General features: G+C 46.0%; 1 protein-coding gene across 3 annotated transcripts in view; it reads right to left on the bottom strand.

The window, feature by feature from the left end:
- Window positions 1-20,987, bottom strand: part of SORL1 (sortilin related receptor 1) — a 90,713-nt gene extending 69,726 nt beyond the window's left edge. For all 3 annotated transcript variants that reach the window (XM_063436228.1, XM_063436226.1, XM_063436227.1), the window contains exons 1-2: window positions 20,727-20,987; window positions 6,233-6,349 (exon numbers count right to left, since the gene is read on the bottom strand). In XM_063436228.1, the coding sequence (XP_063292298.1) occupies window positions 6,233-6,349; window positions 20,727-20,978 (369 nt within the window). In that variant the 5' untranslated portion in view covers window positions 20,979-20,987. The remainder of the gene's footprint in view (window positions 1-6,232; window positions 6,350-20,726) is intronic.
- Window positions 20,988-21,748: the final 761 nt, after the last annotated feature.

Here is a 21,748-nt window from a genome sequence, read left to right as displayed (position 1 = left end):
ATTGCAAACATTAATGTCACTCACCATCCTTTATATTTTCTTTAGTTAAGCTTCTTCCATAGTGCTGGTTTTGTGTCTTATAGCTGTCCGAATTGAAATGATACACCTAAAAGAAATAGTAAAATGTCATTTAAATGTCTTTTTAGCTAGCCTGCTCAGCATGACAATTATAGCATCAAGTCGCACTGTGCCAAGACAGACAAATGCTATTGTGTGCTTTATGTGACAAGTTAACCTGGAGTAAAAGCTATGTTTCACAAATTAACTTTTGTTACCATTATATTTCTCATTGAATAACAGGCTGAAATGGAAATCTACCAAGGACCACACTGATTCAGGGCTTTAATGAAGCTAATGCACCAAAACATGTGATTATAAAAGTAGGGCAAACATTTTCACCACAGTTTTTAAAAACACGTCATACTTTTCAAAGGGCCATAACCACTAGAGCGTGGTGTAGTAGTTATGGTGAATGCAAGCCGTCAACCGTTTAATGACAATCTGACTACATACCAGGGGTTTGTCAGTTGCCGCTCCACACTCTGCTGAAAGCTATCGACTACTATGCTTAGCTAAAGAAAACCAACAGAAGCTTCGAAGCAGGAGCTTCTGGTAGAGAGGAGGTGCGATTTGGCACCTGGCGGAAACCAGATAAGAGGTCAAACTGTTGCTAAATGGTATCACTCCGTACTCTGTGGGTGGAGGGTGGAGTGGTTATGTTGCTTGAGTGCTCCTTTAATTTCTAAATTTATGAGAAACTACAAGAAAGGCGGGAATAGAACTGTGCCGGTGTCAATGAATAAATTAATAACATTATGCAGACTTTTTTTTATTGCTTATGTATCATGAATTGCTGGATCTACACCTAGGCTGCAATAACTTTGCAGAACACTCCTGAAAGGCTAACATAGCTCATTCCCCGTTTACAGCAGTGGATTTTAAGCTTCATCCAAGTCTGTGGGTGAACTACACACCAAAGGTTCTGTTAGGTTGCTTTGTTATCATTTGCTGAGAGATATCTCTCAGTAAAGTAATTCAATTATCTTGAGAAACTATGGCCTGATGCTGTGAGTGTTCTGAGTGAAACTGCAGCAGCAGGCCAAGGTAGCAGAGTTTTTACCAAACATGGCTGCTCAGTGCGTTGCTGCACTATGACCGACAAGCTGGGATTAATGGCAGCATTTAGAGGACAAACCCCCTTCGAGTTTGAAAACTGCCAACTTTCCCTATTCCAAGACTTGAGTAGAGACACACTCATCTGGCGCAAGACCATGAGACCACTCACTGCAACCCTCCAGGAAGCAGGTATCAACTACCGGTGGGCGACACCACAGACTTTATGGATAACCAAAGAGGGAAAACATTACAAAATCTCGGACCCTGCAGAAGGACCGGCACTGCTGAACACATTGGGACTAAAGAACCAACGCACAAATGTAACCTCAAGCCCCAGGCGTGGGTCAGCGAGGAGCGTAGAATCCCCTGACCACGGGGAAATACAAGAAGCGACGACCTAACTGGAAGCCAACTTCAATCAACCCCAGTTGAAAAACGGGACAATACTAGTTCTACAGGACATTCCACAATACCTTAGACTGCCCAAACCCCAACCAAGGGAAGGGTTCCACACACTCCGGAGCTCGAACACCCCTCCTACATCCTCCCCCCCAGCCCCTGGGTTACAGGGGAATAGCAATTGATGGAGCCCACATATCACCCAAGCGGTCCTGCACTCACTAATGCCTAACACTAGCAAAGTCACAACCAGACGGAACAGATAGGCTGCCTCCACAGGCTTCTCAACGGGCATATACGGACTCATCTTAACCATACCCTTTTTAGCTCGGACCTAACACACACAACTAGACCACCCACGAATAGACCTCACCTAGCGAGTCACCACATGACGGAAGCCTACACGACCATTCCATAGGAACACACACTAAGCCCTGTTCCACACACGGGGAAATACCCCAGGAATATCGCCTGGTAGAGGACACAAACGAACACCAGTCTCAACAGACCCGGTGCTTAATGCACACCAATACGACCAGGCCAAGATAATGGTGACAACGTCTACAGAGTGACTCACACACTCCTTTTAGATAGCGACTACACACGGTTACAACCCAATAGCCCTGCCATAACTAAAAACACGTGCCAAACTGTATCTTCAATATACTTCACCTGTACCATGTTATACCGTTGATTTTTTGCTATGGCCATTGCGGCAAAAGTTTGTAAAATCAATACATTTTGCACAGAAAAAAAAAACAAAAAACAACAACTTTGTTTTGGTTCAGAGTTTGGACAATGGCCTCTGTCCTTAACGGGTTAACTCCCAAAAATGGTGTTCTATTATTATATAGTGCCATCAGATTCCGTAGCGCTGTACAATGGGATTATAAAAGAGCCTTAGGCCCTGCACAGAATCACTCGCGCAGGCAGTCAAGGGTTAAACATGTTGATCGATGCAGTAAATACCCTGTTCATTTGGAGAGCTGCTCAAGTTGGAAGGTAGGGAGCGGTTTTTACTGATATACATCTCCTGCAGCTTAGTTCCTGTGCAGCTAAAAGTGAAACCAGATGATGAAGATAAGATATTTTGAGAAACCAGTTTTCAGACATTTCTAATGCTGAGCAGCATCTTACATCACCCCCAGCCAGCATCGAACAGAAGTCCTACGCATTGACAAATCAGGAGTACAGTTCAGACAGGTTTCAATATCTATGTAAATGAAAAACAAGTTTTCTGTACAGACGCGTCTGCATGTTTACCAGAAACCCTGACCTGAGGCTAAACACTGATTGCAGTGTGACCTGCACTTATCACAACGCCACCTGATTCAACAAACAGCAGGCAGACGAGAGAAAGTCAATATCGTTAAAAGAGCAAATGCTGTGTGGTTAAACAAAACATTAACCAATCTCACGGACACCAATTTAAAAAAAACGAAATCATAATAAAAAATAAAGAGAAAAACAGAAAGGTGTGAGCAGGGCCAGAGTTACATCTCCGAAGCTTCTAGGAGCAAAATGCCAAAGGGCCCTAACCCAGCACACCAGCTCCAAAATGGGACTGTCCTGCGATATGTCATTACTACATTCACATCACCCACTCTTATTTTTATCGTTTTCGATTTCTTTCAGATAAACAGAAAAAAGAAAGAAAAAAGGGAAGCTGAAGGAACACTCTTTAAGGGGTTAACCCATAGACCAAAGTGAATAAACAAGAAATGAGTGTCCTAACAATAAAAATTAACTTTTAATGATTCTATTAAAAATTTTTTAGTAACTCAATAAGGATAAAATATCCAATATATATGTGGATATTCAAAATAATGAATAATAATAAAATACCAATGTGCTGTTACTGACTATTATGTATAGGTAGGTCTCATATACATTGTTTTAGAATCTTTTCAAATAGGTCAAGAAAGTACATCGAATTTATTCTTAGAACTCTGAACTTCCTTGTGCAAAGAATTGAGCATTAAACAGAACTAGATCAAATAGAATTTTCTTAAATTAGTGAATTAAATAGCCATAAATTCGAATTTATGGCTATTTAATTCACTAATTTAAGAGAATTCTATTTGATCTAGTGCTTAATTTATTGCACAAGGCGAATCTATGGCTATTTAATTCACTAGTTTAAGAGAATCTTATTCCGTTTAATGCTCAATTCTTTGCACAAGGAAGTTCAGAGTTCTAAGAATAAATTCGATGTACTTTCTTGACCTATTTGAAAAGATTCTAAAACAATTTATATGAGACCTACCTATACATAATAGTCAGTAACAGCACATTGGTATTTTATTATTATTCATTATTTTGAATATCCACTTATATATATTGGATATTTTATCCTTATTGAGTTACTAAAAAATTTTTAATAGAATCATTAAAAGTAAATTTTTATTGTTAGGACACTCATTTCTTGTTTATTCGATTTCTTTCAGCTAACAGAGTTTTAAAGCTTCCTTGCAACAAGAGATTACAGGTAGTAACGGCAGTAATTACAGTCTGCACCAACCATTAATCTGTTTCTATGGAGACCAGGGAGGCGGCATGCCCTGGAGATAGTTACATGGGCTGAAAAAGAGACATGTGTCCATCAACTGCATCATTCCTCACATCTGTTTTTTGCTGTTGATCCAGATTGCCACGGTATAAACTTACCAGCGCCAGACCGAACAACAGACAGACAGACCACTTTATGATGAGAGGGACAATCTTCCAAACCTGTGCACTAGGTCACCACAGCCAGGCAAACCAGCCATGGTATTTCAGTGGGGACTGGCCATCGGGCACACCGGGAAAACGCTATGTACATGGGCTGAGGACGGCAGGGGAGATCACAGGATCTCCACGGCCAGTCCATCCGAGCGCCGGCCCCGCTGTTTTCCATGACGGGCCGGTGGGAATATCAAAGATCTCCCTTACCGGCCCACATGCAGTGAAACACAGCCGCTGGCTGGGGAGGGAGACAGGAGAGGAACCTGGAGGAGCTCTATCTTGCAGCTACGCCGGGTTCCTCTCGCAAGATCTGGAGCGTTTCCATGGAAACGCTCCGGGTCTTGGGAGAATGAACTCTAGCCCCACAGGCTAGAGTTCACTCACCACTAGCACCACCAGGGATGGCAGCAGCACGGGGGCAGTCCCCCCAGGCTAAAGGTAAGAAAGGAGGGGGGGGATACAATCAATGCTTGTTTTTATTTATCTTTTTATTTATATTGAGAATACACACCCTATCTGTCCCCGCCCCCTTTTCAGTGGGCCGGTGTAATTAAAAAATGCCCGGGTGAATTTACTTCCCAGTCCGGCCCCTGGGGGGCCAGGGTACAGTCATTGCCATTAAACCTAGGTCCTTGAAAATGAACGACGTTTGACCACACACTCTTATGTGTCAGGGGTCGCTCAGCGGGTACATGAATACCCCCTGTAAAGTAACTGCGGTGGTACCACAAGGGGGTATTATTACAACTCTGAAACACCAGACAATACCCGGAAAACAATACAAATTAAACACAGCCAGCCTGGACAACTAGCAGAGTTGGAGAAATTTAACAATTGCCTATTTTAGACAAACATTTCCAATCTTACAGTAGTCCCTGGTTTAATCAAACCAATGTTTTTCATGAAGATCAATATCAGAACCGATCTGTAATTATTACTCATATTGTTTCATGCACCAACACGTGAATGCTTTGGAATTCAAGAGGATTTCACATTTTAGAACAAAGTAGCCAAAGTGGAAAAATCCTTCAAGTGAGTTTTTATATCGGCTGTTTTTAGATTCACACTTCAGTTAGTAGCCCGGTTCCAGCAACCCAATATTAAAGGACTGGAAAGAAAAGAAATATATATCACATGTACAAGTAACATGAAGAATTGCAGTTTCCAAGGCAACAACTAGTAGTTTAACCCCTTAAGGACACATGACGTGTGTGACACGTCATGATTCCTTTTTATTCCAGAAGTTTGGTCCTTAAGGGGTTAATTCTGGCGGTAAAAGCAGAAATTGTTCCAAATTTCACAATCTGCACATAGACTGCTCGTTAAAGGGACACTATAGTCACCCAGACCACTTTAGCTCAATTAAGTGGTCTCCCCCAGGTTTTAACCCTTCAGATGTAACCATAGCAGTTTCAGAGAAACTATGTTTACGCTGCAGGGTTAATTCCAGCCTCTAGTGGCTGTCTTCCTGACAGACGCTAGAGGCGCTTCCGCGATGCTGGATGCGAAAATCGCATTCAGTGTGCAGAACGTCCATAGGAAAGCATTGAGAAATGCTTTCCTATGAACTGTTTGAATGCGCGAGCGGCTCTTGCCATGCATGCGCATTCCGCTCCACTCGGGAGCCGATGTCGGAGTGGGAGGAGAGGCCACCAGCGCCAAGGGAGCTCGGCGCTGGATTAAAGTAAGTAACTGAAGGGGTTAAAGGGAGCAGTGACCTAAAGGTTACATAGGGTCAGGAAAACAAACACTATAGTGATCCTTTAAATTAAAATAATCTCTCTCAACATATATGGGCAGAGTTTTCACACAGAATTCCAGGAGCCATAGCGGCCACAGATCAGCCATAACGCAACGTCAAACAATCCTTGTTTTCATTCTCTCGCAGCAAACATCAGCGATGCTTTCATTCGTTCTATCACAAGAATAGGTAATGTGTGATATCTGTGCCATCAGTAACAGGAAACGCCTGCTAACAAAACATAAAACTTACATTACTGCTCTTAGTCCCTGAGAACGTCTGACTGTCTCTGGTTAAACCAACGATCACTTTGCTTTTTTCGCCAGCCCAATGTACGACGATCTGATTGTGAGAATCATTCAGACTGACCTGCAAATGAAACAAATAAAATCATACAATGATACTTTTTTTATTTTTAAATAAAATAATGGGTTCAAAGAAAAAATGTACAATATTTCAGATGATAAACCCCTCCCCCCCCCCTCAACAAGAACAAGATCCAATGAGGAGCAACCCCAAAATATCACATTATCTGTAGTTACCTAGTTCACCATATCAAGTGCGCTGTGGGCATGGCTAAATGTTAAAATAGCGCCTGCATCCTTCTTAACAAGTGTTCTACACAACAACCAAATGAGGCTAACGGTTCAAACCTGGACCAATTCCGCAGGAACATTCCACTTGTTTCCACGGTGACTGCTGCACTTTTTAAATCTATGTACCGGAATGCTTTAAGAATGGTTTTAATATTCAGCTGTTATTTTCAGGGGTTCTAATTCAGCCCTTCAATTAAAAAAAAAAAAAAAAAGTCACTTGCTGGATATGTTCCATAGGCCAACGATGGATGGAGCAAAAGGTATATATTAGTGGAGTCACAGAAGTGGAGTCAGAAGTGGAGTCACAGAAAACATACAGGCAAAGCACAGAATAAAATATTTTATAAAGTGGAACCGTGAATTTGAGCTATTTGTGTTTTATCACTCTCTGATAAAGTGAAACCCATTGTACAGAAGGTGCGCTGACTCACTGCTATAAAAGATGGATGATATATTGTTATGTATAAACTGACAGTTTTCTTGCTCTTGTGATTAACACCACAACCAACACCCATGATAATGAACGTGTTCTATAAACAATTATGCAAGACTCTGGTTCCTTCCAGCTACATTAAGTAATCTTTAAAAAGGGACACACAAAGAACTACAAACACTGCGAAGTATTGAACTGCGTATTGTGGAGGAACTAATAACCAATTTATGGTTAACAGCCAAGGGTGGTCGGTGATTATGAAGGTGCAAGGGGTCACACAGTGATGGGGTTCGGTAAACCAACGGGGCATACGGACAGCCGAACAAAAGTAGTAGTTGTACTGCGTGTTGTGGAGGCTACAGGCGCACTACAAACACTGCAGAGTATTGTACTGTGTGTTGTGGAGGTGGTCTAGACTTTGAAGCTCTTTCATACAAAGTGCTTAGGTAGACAGCCCATGAGCTTACAATCTAAAGAATATAATAGGGATTTAAGACAAGAGGTAGCAGAAGGAATTTGGAAGTGATGGCTAAGGAAGTTAACAGAGTTGCAGGTACTGAATAAGGAGGTAATTGAATAAGATTCAATCAGCTGGAGGAGCATGCTGCCACCCCATCCACTACCGCTAGAGCTGGGTTGGGCATCTGCCGCTGGGGAGGGGGACCGCTTATCCCCTCTTCCTGTACAGTATGCTGCTGCTGAGGAGTAGGACCGACGGTCCTCCTTCCTGGTATGTCCAGCTGGGGTGGGAAGGGGGACCGGTTGTCTTCCCCTTCGGTAACGTTAGCTGTAGTTGGGGGATCTGGGCTGGCTGCCCATCATCCCTGTAGGGCCGGTGGACGGTCCCATCTCCACCAGCCAGTTGGGGTTCCTCACAGGACCAGTCTGTAAGGCCCCCCCTCGTAATTGAGAAGAGGGACCAGCTGTCTCCTCTTCTGGTGTCTTTGGCTGCCGCTGGAGAGGGGGACCTGTTGTCTCCTCTCCCTGTAAGGTAAACTGCCGCTGGGTAATAGGACCAACTGTCCCTACTCCCGGTACCTCCGGCTGTGGTTGGGGGATCTGGGAAGGCTGCCCAACATCCCTGTAGGGCCGGTAGAGAGACCTCAGGCCCATCTCCACCTGCCAACTGGGGGTTTTCCCCGGACCAATTTACGAGGTCCCCTATTTCTATAGCTGGTAGTGAAGCAGGGGGTACCCCAGCCAGGTCTCCCCAGCTGTAGGGTGGTAGGTCTGGGTTCGCCACCCAGTTCTCCTGCTCTCCCTGCAGGGTATATTAGGGCCGAATTGGGTTGAGTAGGCGTTGGTAATCCTGCTCCAGCTCCCACTCTATGATGGCCAGCAGAGAGACTAGGCCCTATGTTATCAGCTCTAGGAAGGCCCATCAGGGCTTTCCTGGTACTGCGGATTTCCCAGAGCCGAAATTCTGCCGAGCTGCCAAAGTCAATGTCTTTCTCACCGGCCTCCTACAATAAGCCTGGGCCATTCTAGTCCTCACCCTCCTGCATACTGTCAGCAGTCATCCAGTGGTCGCTCCGGCTGGCTTGCCACTTTAGTGCACGGTACGCCTTGTCCAGCAACAATTCCCTCGATGCAAAAGCCGCTCCAACACCTCCACACTCGACGACACATGCTACCCACAGGCTCCAGCATGCAGGGGGCGGTGCTAAAAAAAGTTCCCAGGTGCAATGCATCCTGGGGAAACTTGCTTTGTATTGCAAAACAATTTTGTAAACAGAGGCATTATTTTCAATGGATTTTCATTTGTAAACCGAAAATGTTAACCGAGGCGTTTGTAAACCAGGGTCCCACTGTATTTGAATCACCTATTTTATCACTGAGGAATTGACACAATGATGATACACAAGAATAAAAACTGACCAGCTCATAATTTCGAAATCTGAGTGTCAAAAAAAACAAACAAAAACCCACCACTATAAAATCTGTTCATGGGGGGTGCGGATATCCACAGGCAGGGGCGGACTGACAACTCACAGGGCCCTCGGGCAATAGGAGACCAAGGGCCCCCTTCTGGTGCAAAGTTTTTTTCCCCTGTGTTTGCTGGTGACATCACAAGCAGCATCCCCCACATTTGTTTTCAGTCATACAAGTCCATACAAGTAGCCTGCAAACGTTTGTAGGCGACTTGTGGGGTTCAGTGTGTTGTGTACATTTTTTTGCCTTTTACCTATTGTACTGCACTGCAGAATATGTTTGTGCTATATAGATGGTTGTAATTATGGTGTGTGTGTGTGAGTGTGTAAGGAGGCTGTATGCAGTATTGCAATAGTAGGAATGCTGCTTGTGATAACTGTAGGGAGGCTTTGTGTAGGGAGGCTGCATGTTGTTTTCCATGTGTGGGGATGCTGCTTGTGGGATTGTGTGCATACAGTGAGGCTTCTGGTGATTTAAGTGAGACTGTTTGCAGTGCAGTATGTGAGTTGAGACAGCTGGTTGTGTTGCAGTGTGTGTGGTAGGGGCTGTAGTAGGCGTCTGGGGTTTACTAGGGCTGTAATGTGTGTTTGTATGGATAATAGATATTAATGGGACTCTCCAGTGCCAAGAAAGCAAACCGATTTCCTGGCACTGCAGGTCCCCTCTCCCTCCCACCCCCCATCCCATGTTAAAACCCCTTCAGTGACTTACCTGTATCCAGCGTCGATGTCCCTCGGCTCCTGGTCAGGATCTGCCCACGCTGCCGGGGAGACCTAATGCGCATGCCGCGCACGCACATTAGACCTCCCCATAGGAAAGCATTGAATGCTTTCAAATGGGGATTTCAGCAACGCTGGAGGTCCTCACATAGCGTGAGGACGTCCAGCTATGTTATAGCACACTTTTCGTGTTCTATGAACACGGAAGTGTCCTCTAGTGGCTGAGGACTTAACCCTTCAAGGTAAATATTGCAGATTATGAAAACTGCAATAATTACACTTGCAGGGTTAAGGGTAGTGGGAGTTGGCAACCAGACCACTCCAATGGGCAGAAGTGGTCTGGGTGCCTGGAGTGTCCCTTTAAGGCTGTGTGTGTGGATAGTAGCTGCAGTGTGTGCGTGTGGGGATATGGGCTCTAGTAGGTGCAATGGGGCATAGGGACCATAGTAGGTGCATGGGGAGTGCCTGTAGAGAATGGAAGAGTGATAGGTGGTATAATGGGTGCAGGAAGGTATAGGGGCTGTAGTGGGTGCAGTGAGGGCTGTGATGGGTGTAGGGATGGATAGGGGTTGAGATGGGTAAACGGGGCATTAGGGCTGAGGTGGGTGATGGGGGAGATGGGTTCTGAGGTGGGCATGGGGCCCAGGTAGGACCTAAGGGAGATGGGTGCTGAGGTGGAGCGGGGCATGGGGCTGAGGTGGGTGCTGAGGTGGAGGGTGGCATTGGAGATGAAGTGGGTGCTGGGGTAGATGGGGGGCATGGGAGATGAGATGAGGTGAGTGAAGCAGGAGATGGGTGCTGAAGTGGGTGGAGGGAGGCATGGGGCTCAAGGAGGTGGGTGCTGAGTTGGAGAGGGGCATGGGAGATGAAGTGGGTGCTGAGGTGGGTGGAGGGGGGGCATGGGAGATGAAGTGGGCACTGATGTGAGTTAAGGGGGAGATGGGTGCTGAGGTGGAGGCGGCATGGAAGATGAGGTGGGTACTGAGGTGGGTGGAGGGGGCATGGGGGCTGAGGTGGAGGGGGCATGGGAGATAAAGTGGGTGCTGAGGTGGGTGGAGGGGGCATGGGAGATGAAGTGGATGCTGAGGTGGGTGGAGGGGGCATGGGAGATGAAGTGGGTGCTAAGGTGGGTGGAGGGGGCATGGGGCTGAGGTGGAGTGGCATGAGATATGAAGTGGGTGCTGAGGTGGGTGGAGGGGGCATGGAAGATGAAGTGGGTGCTGAGGTGGGTGGAGGGGGCATGGAAGATGAAGTGGGTGCTGAGGTGGGTGGAGGGGGCATGGGAGATGAAGTGGGTGCTGAGGTGGGTGGAGGGGGCATGGGGCTGAGGTGGAGGGGGCATGGGAGATGAAGTGGGTGCTGAGGTTGGTGGAGGGGGTATGGGGCTGAGGTGGAGGGGGCATGGGAGATGAAGTGGGTGCTGAGGTGGGTGGAGGGGGCATGGGGCTGAGGTGGAGGGGGCATGGGAGATGAGGTGGGTACTGAGGTGGGTGGAGGGGGCATGGGGCTGAGGTGGAGGGGGCATGGGAGATGAAGTGGGTTCTGAGGTGGGTGGAGGGGGCATGGGGCTGAGGTGGAGGGGGCATGGGAGATGAGGTGGGTACTGAGGTGGGTGGAGGGGGCATGGGAGATGAAGTGGGTGCTGAGGTGGGTGGAGGGGGCATGGAAGATGAAGTGGGTGCTGAGGTGGGTGGAGGGGGCATGAAAGATGAAGTGGCTGCTGAGGTGGGTGGAGGGGGCATGGGAGATGAAGTGGGTGCTGAGGTGGGTGGAGGGGGCATGGGAGATGAAGTGGGTGCTGAGGTGGGTGGAGGGGGCATGGGGCTGAAGGAGATGGGTGCTGAGGTGGAGATGGTTGATTTACATACCTGCTGACTCTGACAGGCTGCTCACTCAGTATATTCTGCAGGAGGAGAGGAGAGGAGGAGGCAGGAAGTGATGTCACTTCCCCTCTCCTGGGCTCCGCCTCCTCCCCTCACACGGAGCTCCGCGCAGAGAGGATGGAGGAGACCTGGCAAGAGCAGGATTGCTGCCAGGTCTCAGTAGGTGAGGGGGAACACATATCATGTTAATTGTGCCTCTCTGGCTGGGGAGATCTCTGAACTCCCCAGCCAGAGAGAGTATGACTGTTAAGGCAGCCAGGCCCCTGACTGCCTCGGGCCCTCGGTCCATGACCGATCTGCCCGAGTGGTCAGTCCGCCCCTGTCCACAGGAGACTTCGCTAAACACAAATATTAGTGTTTCAAAAAAGTGAAACGTATCACAATATCATTAGTGAAAGTGACGTGAAAGTGTGAAAAATGCAACAACAAAAAAGCTTCACTTTCACTGACAATATCATCGCTGTGATATGCTTTACTGTTTTAAACACTCATATTACTGTTCAGCGAAGTCTCCCGAGTAAAACAGTACCTCCCATGTACAGGTTTTAGGGTGTCATGGAATGTTGCAGGGTTAGATACAGTGCTAGCAGAGCGATCTTTCAGAGGGGAACGGCTGCGGTCGGGAAAGTGAATAGGAACGGAGGGAGAGTTAATATTTATTTTAAATTATTTTATTCTTCACCGAATGCCTTGACCCCTCGAGGCACTCAGCAGACATGCAAAGCATTGGAAACCTGCCTGATAGCTTCCGATGCTTTGCCTCACTGCCGGGTGCTACGTGGAGCAACTCGGAAGTGATTGCTCCAGGGAAGTGGTCACCCAGCGGCGAGATGGGGTATTGCAGGATGCCTCAACATAGCTGCAATACTCTTAGAGCAGCTGGAAGCAATCATGATCACTTCCAGCGCTCAAATGTGCCGCGGAAGTGATCATGATTTTTTTTGTCTGATGTACCCTGTACGTCCGCGGTCACTAAGGAGTTAAAGACACAGATGAAAATGAAGGAAAGGGACCTCAGTTAAGAAAAAGGATAAATGAGTCATTTATTACACGTGAGTTTACAGAGGAAGAGGTTCTATTTCAACTGTCAAAAGTAAAGACAAATAAGTCAATGGGACCTGATGGAATACACCCAAAGCTATTAAAAGAGCTTAGTGGTGTACTAGCAAAACCATTAACAGATTTATTTAACCAATCATTGATAACAGGAGTAGTCCCAGAAGATTGGAAGTTAGCGAATGTTGTGCCCATTCACAAGAAAGGTAATAGGGAGGAGTCGGGCAACTATAGGCCAGTAAGCCTAACTTCAGTAGTGGGGAAAGTGATGGAAACCATGTTAAAGGATAGGATTGTTGAACATCTAAAAACACATGGATTTCAAGATCAGAGACAACATGGGTTTACTTCAGGGAGATCATGCCAAACTAATCTTATTGATTTTTTTGATTGGGTAACTAAAATTATAGATCAGGGTGGTGCAGTAGACATTGCTTACCTCGATTTCAGTAAGGCTTTTGACACTGTTGCACATAGAAGGCTTATCAACAAACTACAATCTTTGAGTTTGGATTCCAATATTGTTGAATGGGTAAGGCAGTGGCTGAGTGACAGGCAACAGAGGGTTGTAGTCAATGGAGTATATTCGAAGCTTGGGCTTGTCACCAGTGGGGTACCTCAGGGATCTGTACTTGGACCCATTCTCTTTAATATTTTTATTAGTGATATTGCAGAAGGTCTTCATGGTAAGGTGTGTCTTTTTGCGGATGATACAAAGATATGTAACAGGGTTGATGTTCCAGGAGGGATAAGCCAAATGGAAAATGATTTAGGTAGACTAGAAAAATGGTCAGAGTTGTGGCAACTGACATTTAATGTGGATAAGTGCAAGATAATGCATCTTGGACGTAAAAACCCAAGGGCAGAGTACAGAATATTTGATAGAGTCCTAACCTCAACATCTGAGGAAAGGGATTTAGGGGTGATTATTTCTGATGACTTAAAGGTAGGCAGACAATGTAATAGAGCAGCAGGAAATGCTAGCAGAATGCTTGGTTGTATAGGGAGAGGTATTAGCAGTAGAAAGAGGGAAGTGCTCATGCCATTGTACAGAACACTGGTGAGACCTCACTTGGAGTACTGTACACAGTACTGGAGACCCTATCTTCAGAAGGATATTGATACCTTAGAGAGAGTTCAAAGAAGGGCTACTAAACTGGTTCATGGATTGCAGGATAAAACTTACCAGGAAAGGTTAAAGGATCTTAACATGTATAGCATGGAGGAAAGACGAGACAGGGGGGATATGATAGAAACATTTAAATACATAAAGGGAATCAACACAGTAAAGGAGGAGACTATATTTAAAAGAAGAAAAACTACCACAACAAGAGGACATAGTCTTAAATTAGAGGGACAAAGGTTTAAAAATAATATCAGGAAGTATTACTTTACTGAGAGGGTAGTGGATGCATGGAATAGCCTTCCAGCTGAAGTGGTAGAGGTTAACACAGTAAAGGAGTTTAAGCATGCGTGGGATAGGCATAAGGCTATCCTAACTATAAGATAAGGCCAGGGACTAATGAAAGTATTTAGAAAACTGGGCAGACTAGATGGGCCGAATGGTTCTTATCTGCCGTCACATTCTATGTTTCTATGTTTCTATGAAGTACGGTGTTCGTCAGCGGTCGTTAACGACCGTTTTTTTTGTCTGATGTACCCTGTACGTCCGCGGTCACTAAGGAGTTAAAGACACATTACTGGGAAGAGTATTGCTGTGGAGCTCGGTTATACACTCAGACACTCCAACAATATGGAGCTCCTAGAAAAAAGGCGCATTTGGGCCCTAAATAGGGAACACTTGAGAGGTATTCCAATAAACTAATACGGCTTAAATCTCTAATTTAACACTATGTACGCATGAAGGAGTGCGGGGGTAGCGGTTTACAGATTTTGTAGGTATCTGTATAGGGGGAGCATTTGAGTATACTTTGCAGATCATTGAGAACATAAAACTGTTTGTGAGTATCTCTTGGGAGTTTGCCAGGGTTTGTAAAATGGTTTCCTGGTTTTGTTGGCTTTTCGGGGCCAGGGAGACACCAGACCCACCGGTTTGGCCACATTCTACTGTTTGAGGTTTAGAAGTCTGTTTTTTTTTTTTATATATATGATAATGTTATGTTAACCCTAGAAGGGACAGGTTTAGGAAAATAGTTTGAGGTGTAACTCCATGTCTGAATTCTCAGGACAAAAAGGTTTAACCCCTTAGTGACCAGCCCCCTTTTCAATTTTCTTACCATTTGGGACCAGGGCCGCAGTGTTTGTGTTTTACTGTAATGTCCTTCTAACTCATTTACCGAACCCACACATATTATATACCGTTTTTCTCGTCATTAAATGTTTTTTCTAAAAATACCATCATTTTCTTTATTCAGTTTACTATAAAAAAATAAATTATAAAATATGAATAAAAAAAAAAATAAATAAAAAAAGATAAAGATTTTTAAACACACTTTTTCTAACTTTGACTCCCAAAATCTGTTGCGCATCTACAATCGCCAGAAAACACTTGTGCTCAATTGTTTCTAAATGCTGTCCTGAGTTTAGAAATGCCCAATGTTAACACGTTATTAGCTTTTTTTGGAAAGTTATAGGGCAATAAGCACAAGTATTACTTTGCTATTTCCAAACCATTTTTTTTTCTTTAAAATTAACGAATGTTACATTGTAACACTGATATCTGTCAGGAATCCCTGAATAACCCTTTACATGTATATATTTTTTTAAAAGAAGACAACCTAAGGTATTACACTTGGGTTATATTGACTCTTTTCATGCAAGCATTTTCCCACTAGTCTATGCCAAATAAAAAAAAAAAATTATTGGTGTTTTTTTTGACACTCATAGCAATTAAGTAGCTACTAAAAAAGACTGGACATACCCCATTTGCAATACCTTGGGTTGTCTACTTTTGCAAATGGTATGCCATCATGGGGATAATTATTATTCCTGGGCTACCATATGGTCTCAAAGGCAACATAACCAATCTGGCAAATTTCAATGTGAAAAAAAGAAAATTCAAGCCTTATATTTGACTCAGTAACTTTTTAAAACACCATAAAACCTGTACATGGGGGTGGAGGGTATTGTTATACTCGGGAGACTTCACTGAACACAAATATTAGTGTTTAGAAATAGTAAAACGTATCACAACAATTATATTAATCAGTGAAAGTACAGTGTGTATGTGAATAATGCAAAAAATAAATAAAAAATTCAATTTTACCAACTATATCATCTTTGGGATATGTTTTACTGTTTTTAAACAATAATATTTGTGTTCAGCCAAGTCTCCCGAGTAACACAGTACCCCCCATGTACAGGTTTTATGGTATCCTTGAGAGTTACAGGGTTAAATATAGGGCTTGAGAGCCAAATTTGGGGCGTTGGGCTGGTCCCTCATATTGTAATAAATAAAATGACTTAATCATGTAAAAATATATTTGTAGAATTTAAATATATATGTATCTATACATAAAGAAATATTTTTTAAAGTTATATAGATACATATGTATATCATTATAAATGTATTTTGAATTTAATATATATGTATATCAATATCAAAATACACTTAGAACAAATTAAAACTGGTATATAATTGTTTTACATTTATTTAAATTAATTTTTTTCATTTCTTTTATTGATTTTTAATATATATGTAATTAACGTCATTCTAAGTGTATTTTAATAAATAATTATATATATTAAAATACACTTTTATTAATGATTATATATATATATATATATATACACACACACACACACACATACATACATATATACATATATACACACACACACACACATACATAATATAATATACAAACACACACAATCTAAGTACTTTTTAGTTAATTTAAAAACCCTAACTTTTTTTTTTTTTTTAAAAGGCATGAGGGGGACTGCCTGATAGTTCAGGTAGGCCCCCTGAAGGCACTGCATAAGCCGGCTATTCCGGCCATGTGATCGCGAGGACCCTGTGATCACATGGCCAGGGGGCCCGCCTGGCAGACCCCAGGATCACCAACGCCGGTGTGCCCCGGATGACGGGGATGTTCTATGCTGCCCGCCGGCGTTTAGGACTGCCCCGAAAAGAGAATTATTTTAGGCTTGTTATGACTCTCCATTGCCCTCTGTTTTTAAATACATTGTTGGCATTATAGCAATATGCAAATTAGGATATTGTAAAAACTGACATGTTGTATGCTATATATATCTTTGTATTCCAATAGTTTGGAAAGTAGTAATTATGTGATATATTTGAGAAATTATTATGTTGCTTGTTCTTCCCCTATAAGTATGTTTATAGTTTTTATGGTTGTTAACACATGTTTAAGGACTAATTCCCAAAGCCAATCCGAGTTCAAAATAATGAATTATATGTTAGTTCCTTCAGGAACGGTGTTTCTAATGTGGATTTTTAGGGATCCCAGTAAGAGCGTTTGGACCGATCTGCAGGCTGCTGACCCCTCTAGCCTGGAACAAGTCTAAAAGAGAGCTTTGCCTGAGAGCAGCAAGTGTCTTTGTAAAGACAGGAGCTATCACAGTGCAGGTAGAGGTAGTTACCTGACTGAAAGGAAGGCTGCAGAGGAATAGGCAGAGGGGATGACACCTGCCTGGAAGGAAGGCTGCAGAGGAATAGGCAGAGGGGATGACACCTGCCTGGAAGGAAGGCTGCAGAGGAATAGGCAGAGGGGATGACACCTGCCTGGAAGGAAGGCTGCAGAGGAATAGGCAGAGGGGATGACACCTGCCTGGAAGGAAGGCTGCAGAGGAATAGGCAGAGGGGATGACACCTGCCTGGAAGGAGAGCTGCAGAGGAATAGGCAGAGGGGATGACGCCTGCCTGGAAGGAAGGCTGCAGAGGAATAGGCAGAGGGGGTGACGCCTGCCTGGAAGGAGAGCTGCAGAGGAATAGGCAGAGGGGGTGACACCTGCCTGGAAGGAAGGCTGCAGAGGAAAAGGCAGAGGGGATGACCCCTGCCTGGAAGGAAGGCTGCAGAGGAATAGGCAGAGGGGATGACACCTGCCTGGAAGGAGAGCTGCAGAGGAATAGGCAGAGGGGATGACGCCTGCCTGGAAGGAAGGCTGCAGAGGAATAGGCAGAGGGGATGACACCTGCCTGGAAGGAAGGCTGCAGAGGAATAGGCAGAGGGGATGACGCCTGCCTGGAAGGAGAGCTGCAGAGGAATAGGCAGAGGGGATGACCCCTGCCTGGAAGGAAGGCTGCAGAGGAATAGGCAGAGGGGATGACACCTGCCTGGAAGGAAAGCTGCAGAGGAATAGGCAGAGGGGATGACCCCTGCCTGGAAGGAAGGCTGCAGAGGAATAGGCAGAGGGGATGACACCTGCCTGGAAGGAAGGCTGCAGAGGAATAGGCAGAGGGGATGACACCTGCCTGGAAGGAGAGCTGCAGAGGAATAGGCAGAGGGGATGACCCCTGCCTGGAAGGAGAGATGCAGCCTGGTTGGGTGGTAGAGCTCCTGAGAGACCAAAGTCAAGCTTTCTTGCCGGGGAGTGGACTCAGCTCAGTTACTCTGTCTAGTAGAGCTGGGGTCTCTCTGTATAGTACCTGTCCGTACACCTGGATGGGGGGTCTCTCTGTATAGTACCTGTCCGTACACCTGGATGGGGGGTCTCTCTGTATAGTACCTGTCCGTACACCTGGATGGGGGGTCTCTCTGTATAGTACCTGTCCGTACACCTGGATGGGGGGTCTCTCTGTATAGTACCTGTCCGTACACCTGGATGGGGGGTCTCTCTGTATAGTACCTGTCCGTACACCTGGATGGGGGGTCTCTCTGTATAGTACCTGTCCGTACACCTGGATGGGGGGTCTCTCTGTATAGTACCTCTCCGTACACCTGGATGGGGGGTCTCTCTGTATAGTACCTCTCCGTACACCTGGATGGGGGGTCTCTCTGTATAGTACCTCTCCGTACACCTGGATGGGGGGTCTCTCTGTATAGTACCTCTCCGTACACCTGGATGGGGGGTCTCTCTGTATAGTACCTGTCCGTACACCTGGATGGGGGGTCTCTCTGTATAGTACCTGTCCGTACACCTGGATGGGGGGTCTCTCTGTATAGTACCTGTCCGTACACCTGGATGGGGGGTCTCTCTGTATAGTACCTGTCCGTACACCTGGATGGGGGGTCTCTCTGTATAGTACCTCTCCGTACACCTGGATGGGGGGTCTCTCTGTATAGTACCTCTCCGTACACCTGGATGGGGGGTCTCTCTGTATAGTACCTCTCCGTACACCTGGATGGGGGGTCTCTCTGTATAGTACCTCTCCGTACACCTGGATGGGGGGTCTCTCTGTATAGTACCTGTCCGTACACCTGGATGGGGGGTCTCTCTGTATAGTACCTGTCCGTACACCTGGATGGGGGGTCTCTCTGTATAGTACCTGTCCGTACACCTGGATGGGGGGGTCTCTCTGTATAGTACCTGTCCGTACACCTGGATGGGGGGTCTCTCTGTATAGTACCTGTCCGTACACCTGGATGGGGGGTCTCTCTGTATAGTACCTATCCGTACACCTGGATGGGGGGTCTCTCTGTATAGTACCTGTCCGTACACCTGGATGGGGGGTCTCTCTGTATAGTACCTGTCCGTACACCTGGATGGGGGGTCTCTCTGTATAGTACCTGTCCGTACACCTGGATGGGGGGTCTCTCTGTATAGTACCTGTCCGTACACCTGGATGGGGGGTCTCTCTGTATAGTACCTGTCCGTACACCTGGATGGGGGGTCTCTCTGTATAGTACCTGTCCGTACACCTGGATGGGGTCTCTGTAAAGTACCTGTCCGTACACCTGGATGGGGTCTCTGTATAGTACCTGTCCGTACACCTGGATGGGGTCTCTGTATAGTACCTGTCCGTACACCTGGATGGGTGTATAGTACCTGTCCATACACCTGGATGGGGTCTCTGTATAGTACCTGTCAGTACACCTGGATGGGGTCTCTGTATAGTACCTGTCAGTACACCTGGATGGGGTCTCTGTATAGTACCTGTCCGTACACCTGGATGGGGTCTCTGTATAGTACCTGTCAGTACACCTGGATGGGGTCTCTCTGTATAGTACCTGTCAGTACACCTGGATGGGGTCTCTGTATAGTACCTGTCAGTACACCTGGATGGGGTCTCTCTGTATAGTACCTGTCAGTACACCTGGATGGGGTCTCTCTGTATAGTACCTGTCAGTACACCTGGATGGGGTCTCTCTGTACAGTACCTGTCAGTACACCTGGATGGGGTCTCTGTATAGTACCTGTCAGTACACCTGGATGGGGTCTCTGTATAGTACCTGTCAGTACACCTGGATGGGGTCTCTGTATAGTACCTGTCAGTACACCTGGATGGGGTCTCTGTATAGTACCTGTCAGTACACCTGGATGGGGTCTCTCTGTATAGGGTCTCTGTATAGAACCTGTCGGTACACCTGGATGGGGTCTCTGTATAGTACCTGTCAGTACACCTGGATGGGGTCTCTCTGTATAGTACCTGTCAGTACACCTGGATGGGGTCTCTCTGTACAGTACCTGTCAGTACACCTGGATGGGGTCTCTGTATAGTACCTGTCAGTACACCTGGATGGGGTCTCTGTATAGTACCTGTCAGTACACCTGGATGGGGTCTCTGTATAGTACCTGTCAGTACACCTGGATGGGGTCTCTGTATAGTACCTGTCCGTACACCTGGATGGGGTCTCTGTATAGTACCTGTCAGTACACCTGGATGGGGTCTCTGTATAGTACCTGTCAGTACACCTGGATGGGGTCTCTGTATAGTACCTGTCAGTACACCTGGATGGGGTCTCTGTATAGTACCTGTCCGTACACCTGGATGGGGTCTCTGTATAGTACCTGTCCGTACACCTGGATGGGGTCTCTGTATAGTACCTGTCCGTACACCTGGATGGGGTCTCTGTATAGTACCTGTCAGTACACCTGGATGGGGTCTCTGTATAGTACCTGTCAGTACACCTGGATGGGGTCTCTGTATAGTACCTGTCAGTACACCTGGATGGGGTCTCTGTATAGTACCTGTCAGTACACCTGGATGGGGTCTCTGTATAGTACCTGTCAGTACACCTGGATGGGGTCTCTGTATAGTACCTGTCCGTACACCTGGATGGGAGGCTCGGTAATTGGCTCCAGGCTCCTCCTCCTGCGGACTGTGGCCCCCGTTGGCCCCTCGGGGACAGTGACAGTGAATGGCCCCGGCTCCCGCCATTCTGTGGGTGTATACAAGTTCTGCCTCCCGGCGGCGGTGACACCGACTCCGGCCACAAAGAGCATCCACAGAGCCCGAGCTCCGAGCGCAGCCATGGTACCCGGCCTCCTGCAGCAGCCAATCCCGGCCGCCATGTTACCTCCTCCCCCGGCCGCCGTCAGACCACACCCACTGCATGTCCCCGCCCCCGGCCGCCATGTTACCTCCTCCCGTGGCCGCCGTCAGGCCACACCCACTACATGTCCCCGCCCCGTCCGCCATGTTACCTCCTCCCGTGGCCGCCGTCAGGCCACACCCACTACATGTCCCTGCCCCCGGCCGCCATGTTACCTCCTCCCCCGGGCCACTGTTAACCCCACCCACTACGTGACTCCACCCCCGTCCTCCATCTTACCTCCTCCCCCCCATTGCAGTCATAGCCCGTCCTCTGGTTACTCCGCCCCCTGTCTCCATTATACCCCGCCCCTGGGAGAATTATATATACTGGGAGGATAATAATATATACTGGGGGGAGATAATAATATATACCGGGAGGATAATAATATATACTGGGGAGATAATAATATATACTGGGGGATAATAATATATACTGGGGAGATAATAATATATACTGGGAGGATAATAATATATACTGGGAGGATAATAATATATACTGGGAGGATAATAATATATACTGGGGGGATAATAATATATACTGGGGGGAGATAATAATATATACCGGGAGGATAATAATATATACTGGGGAGATAATAATATATACTGGGGGATAATAATATATACTGGGGAGATAATAATATATACTGGGAGGATAATAATATATACTGGGGGGATAATAATATATACTGGGAGGATAATAATATATACTGGGAGGATAATAATATATACTGGGGAGATAATAATATAT

This window comes from Pelobates fuscus, chromosome 11 (genome assembly GCF_036172605.1).
Source record: "Pelobates fuscus isolate aPelFus1 chromosome 11, aPelFus1.pri, whole genome shotgun sequence".
Classification (NCBI taxonomy): Eukaryota; Metazoa; Chordata; class Amphibia; order Anura; family Pelobatidae; genus Pelobates; species Pelobates fuscus.
Note: the sequence above shows the minus strand (reverse complement) of the source record. Positions and strands in the feature narration are given on the sequence as shown.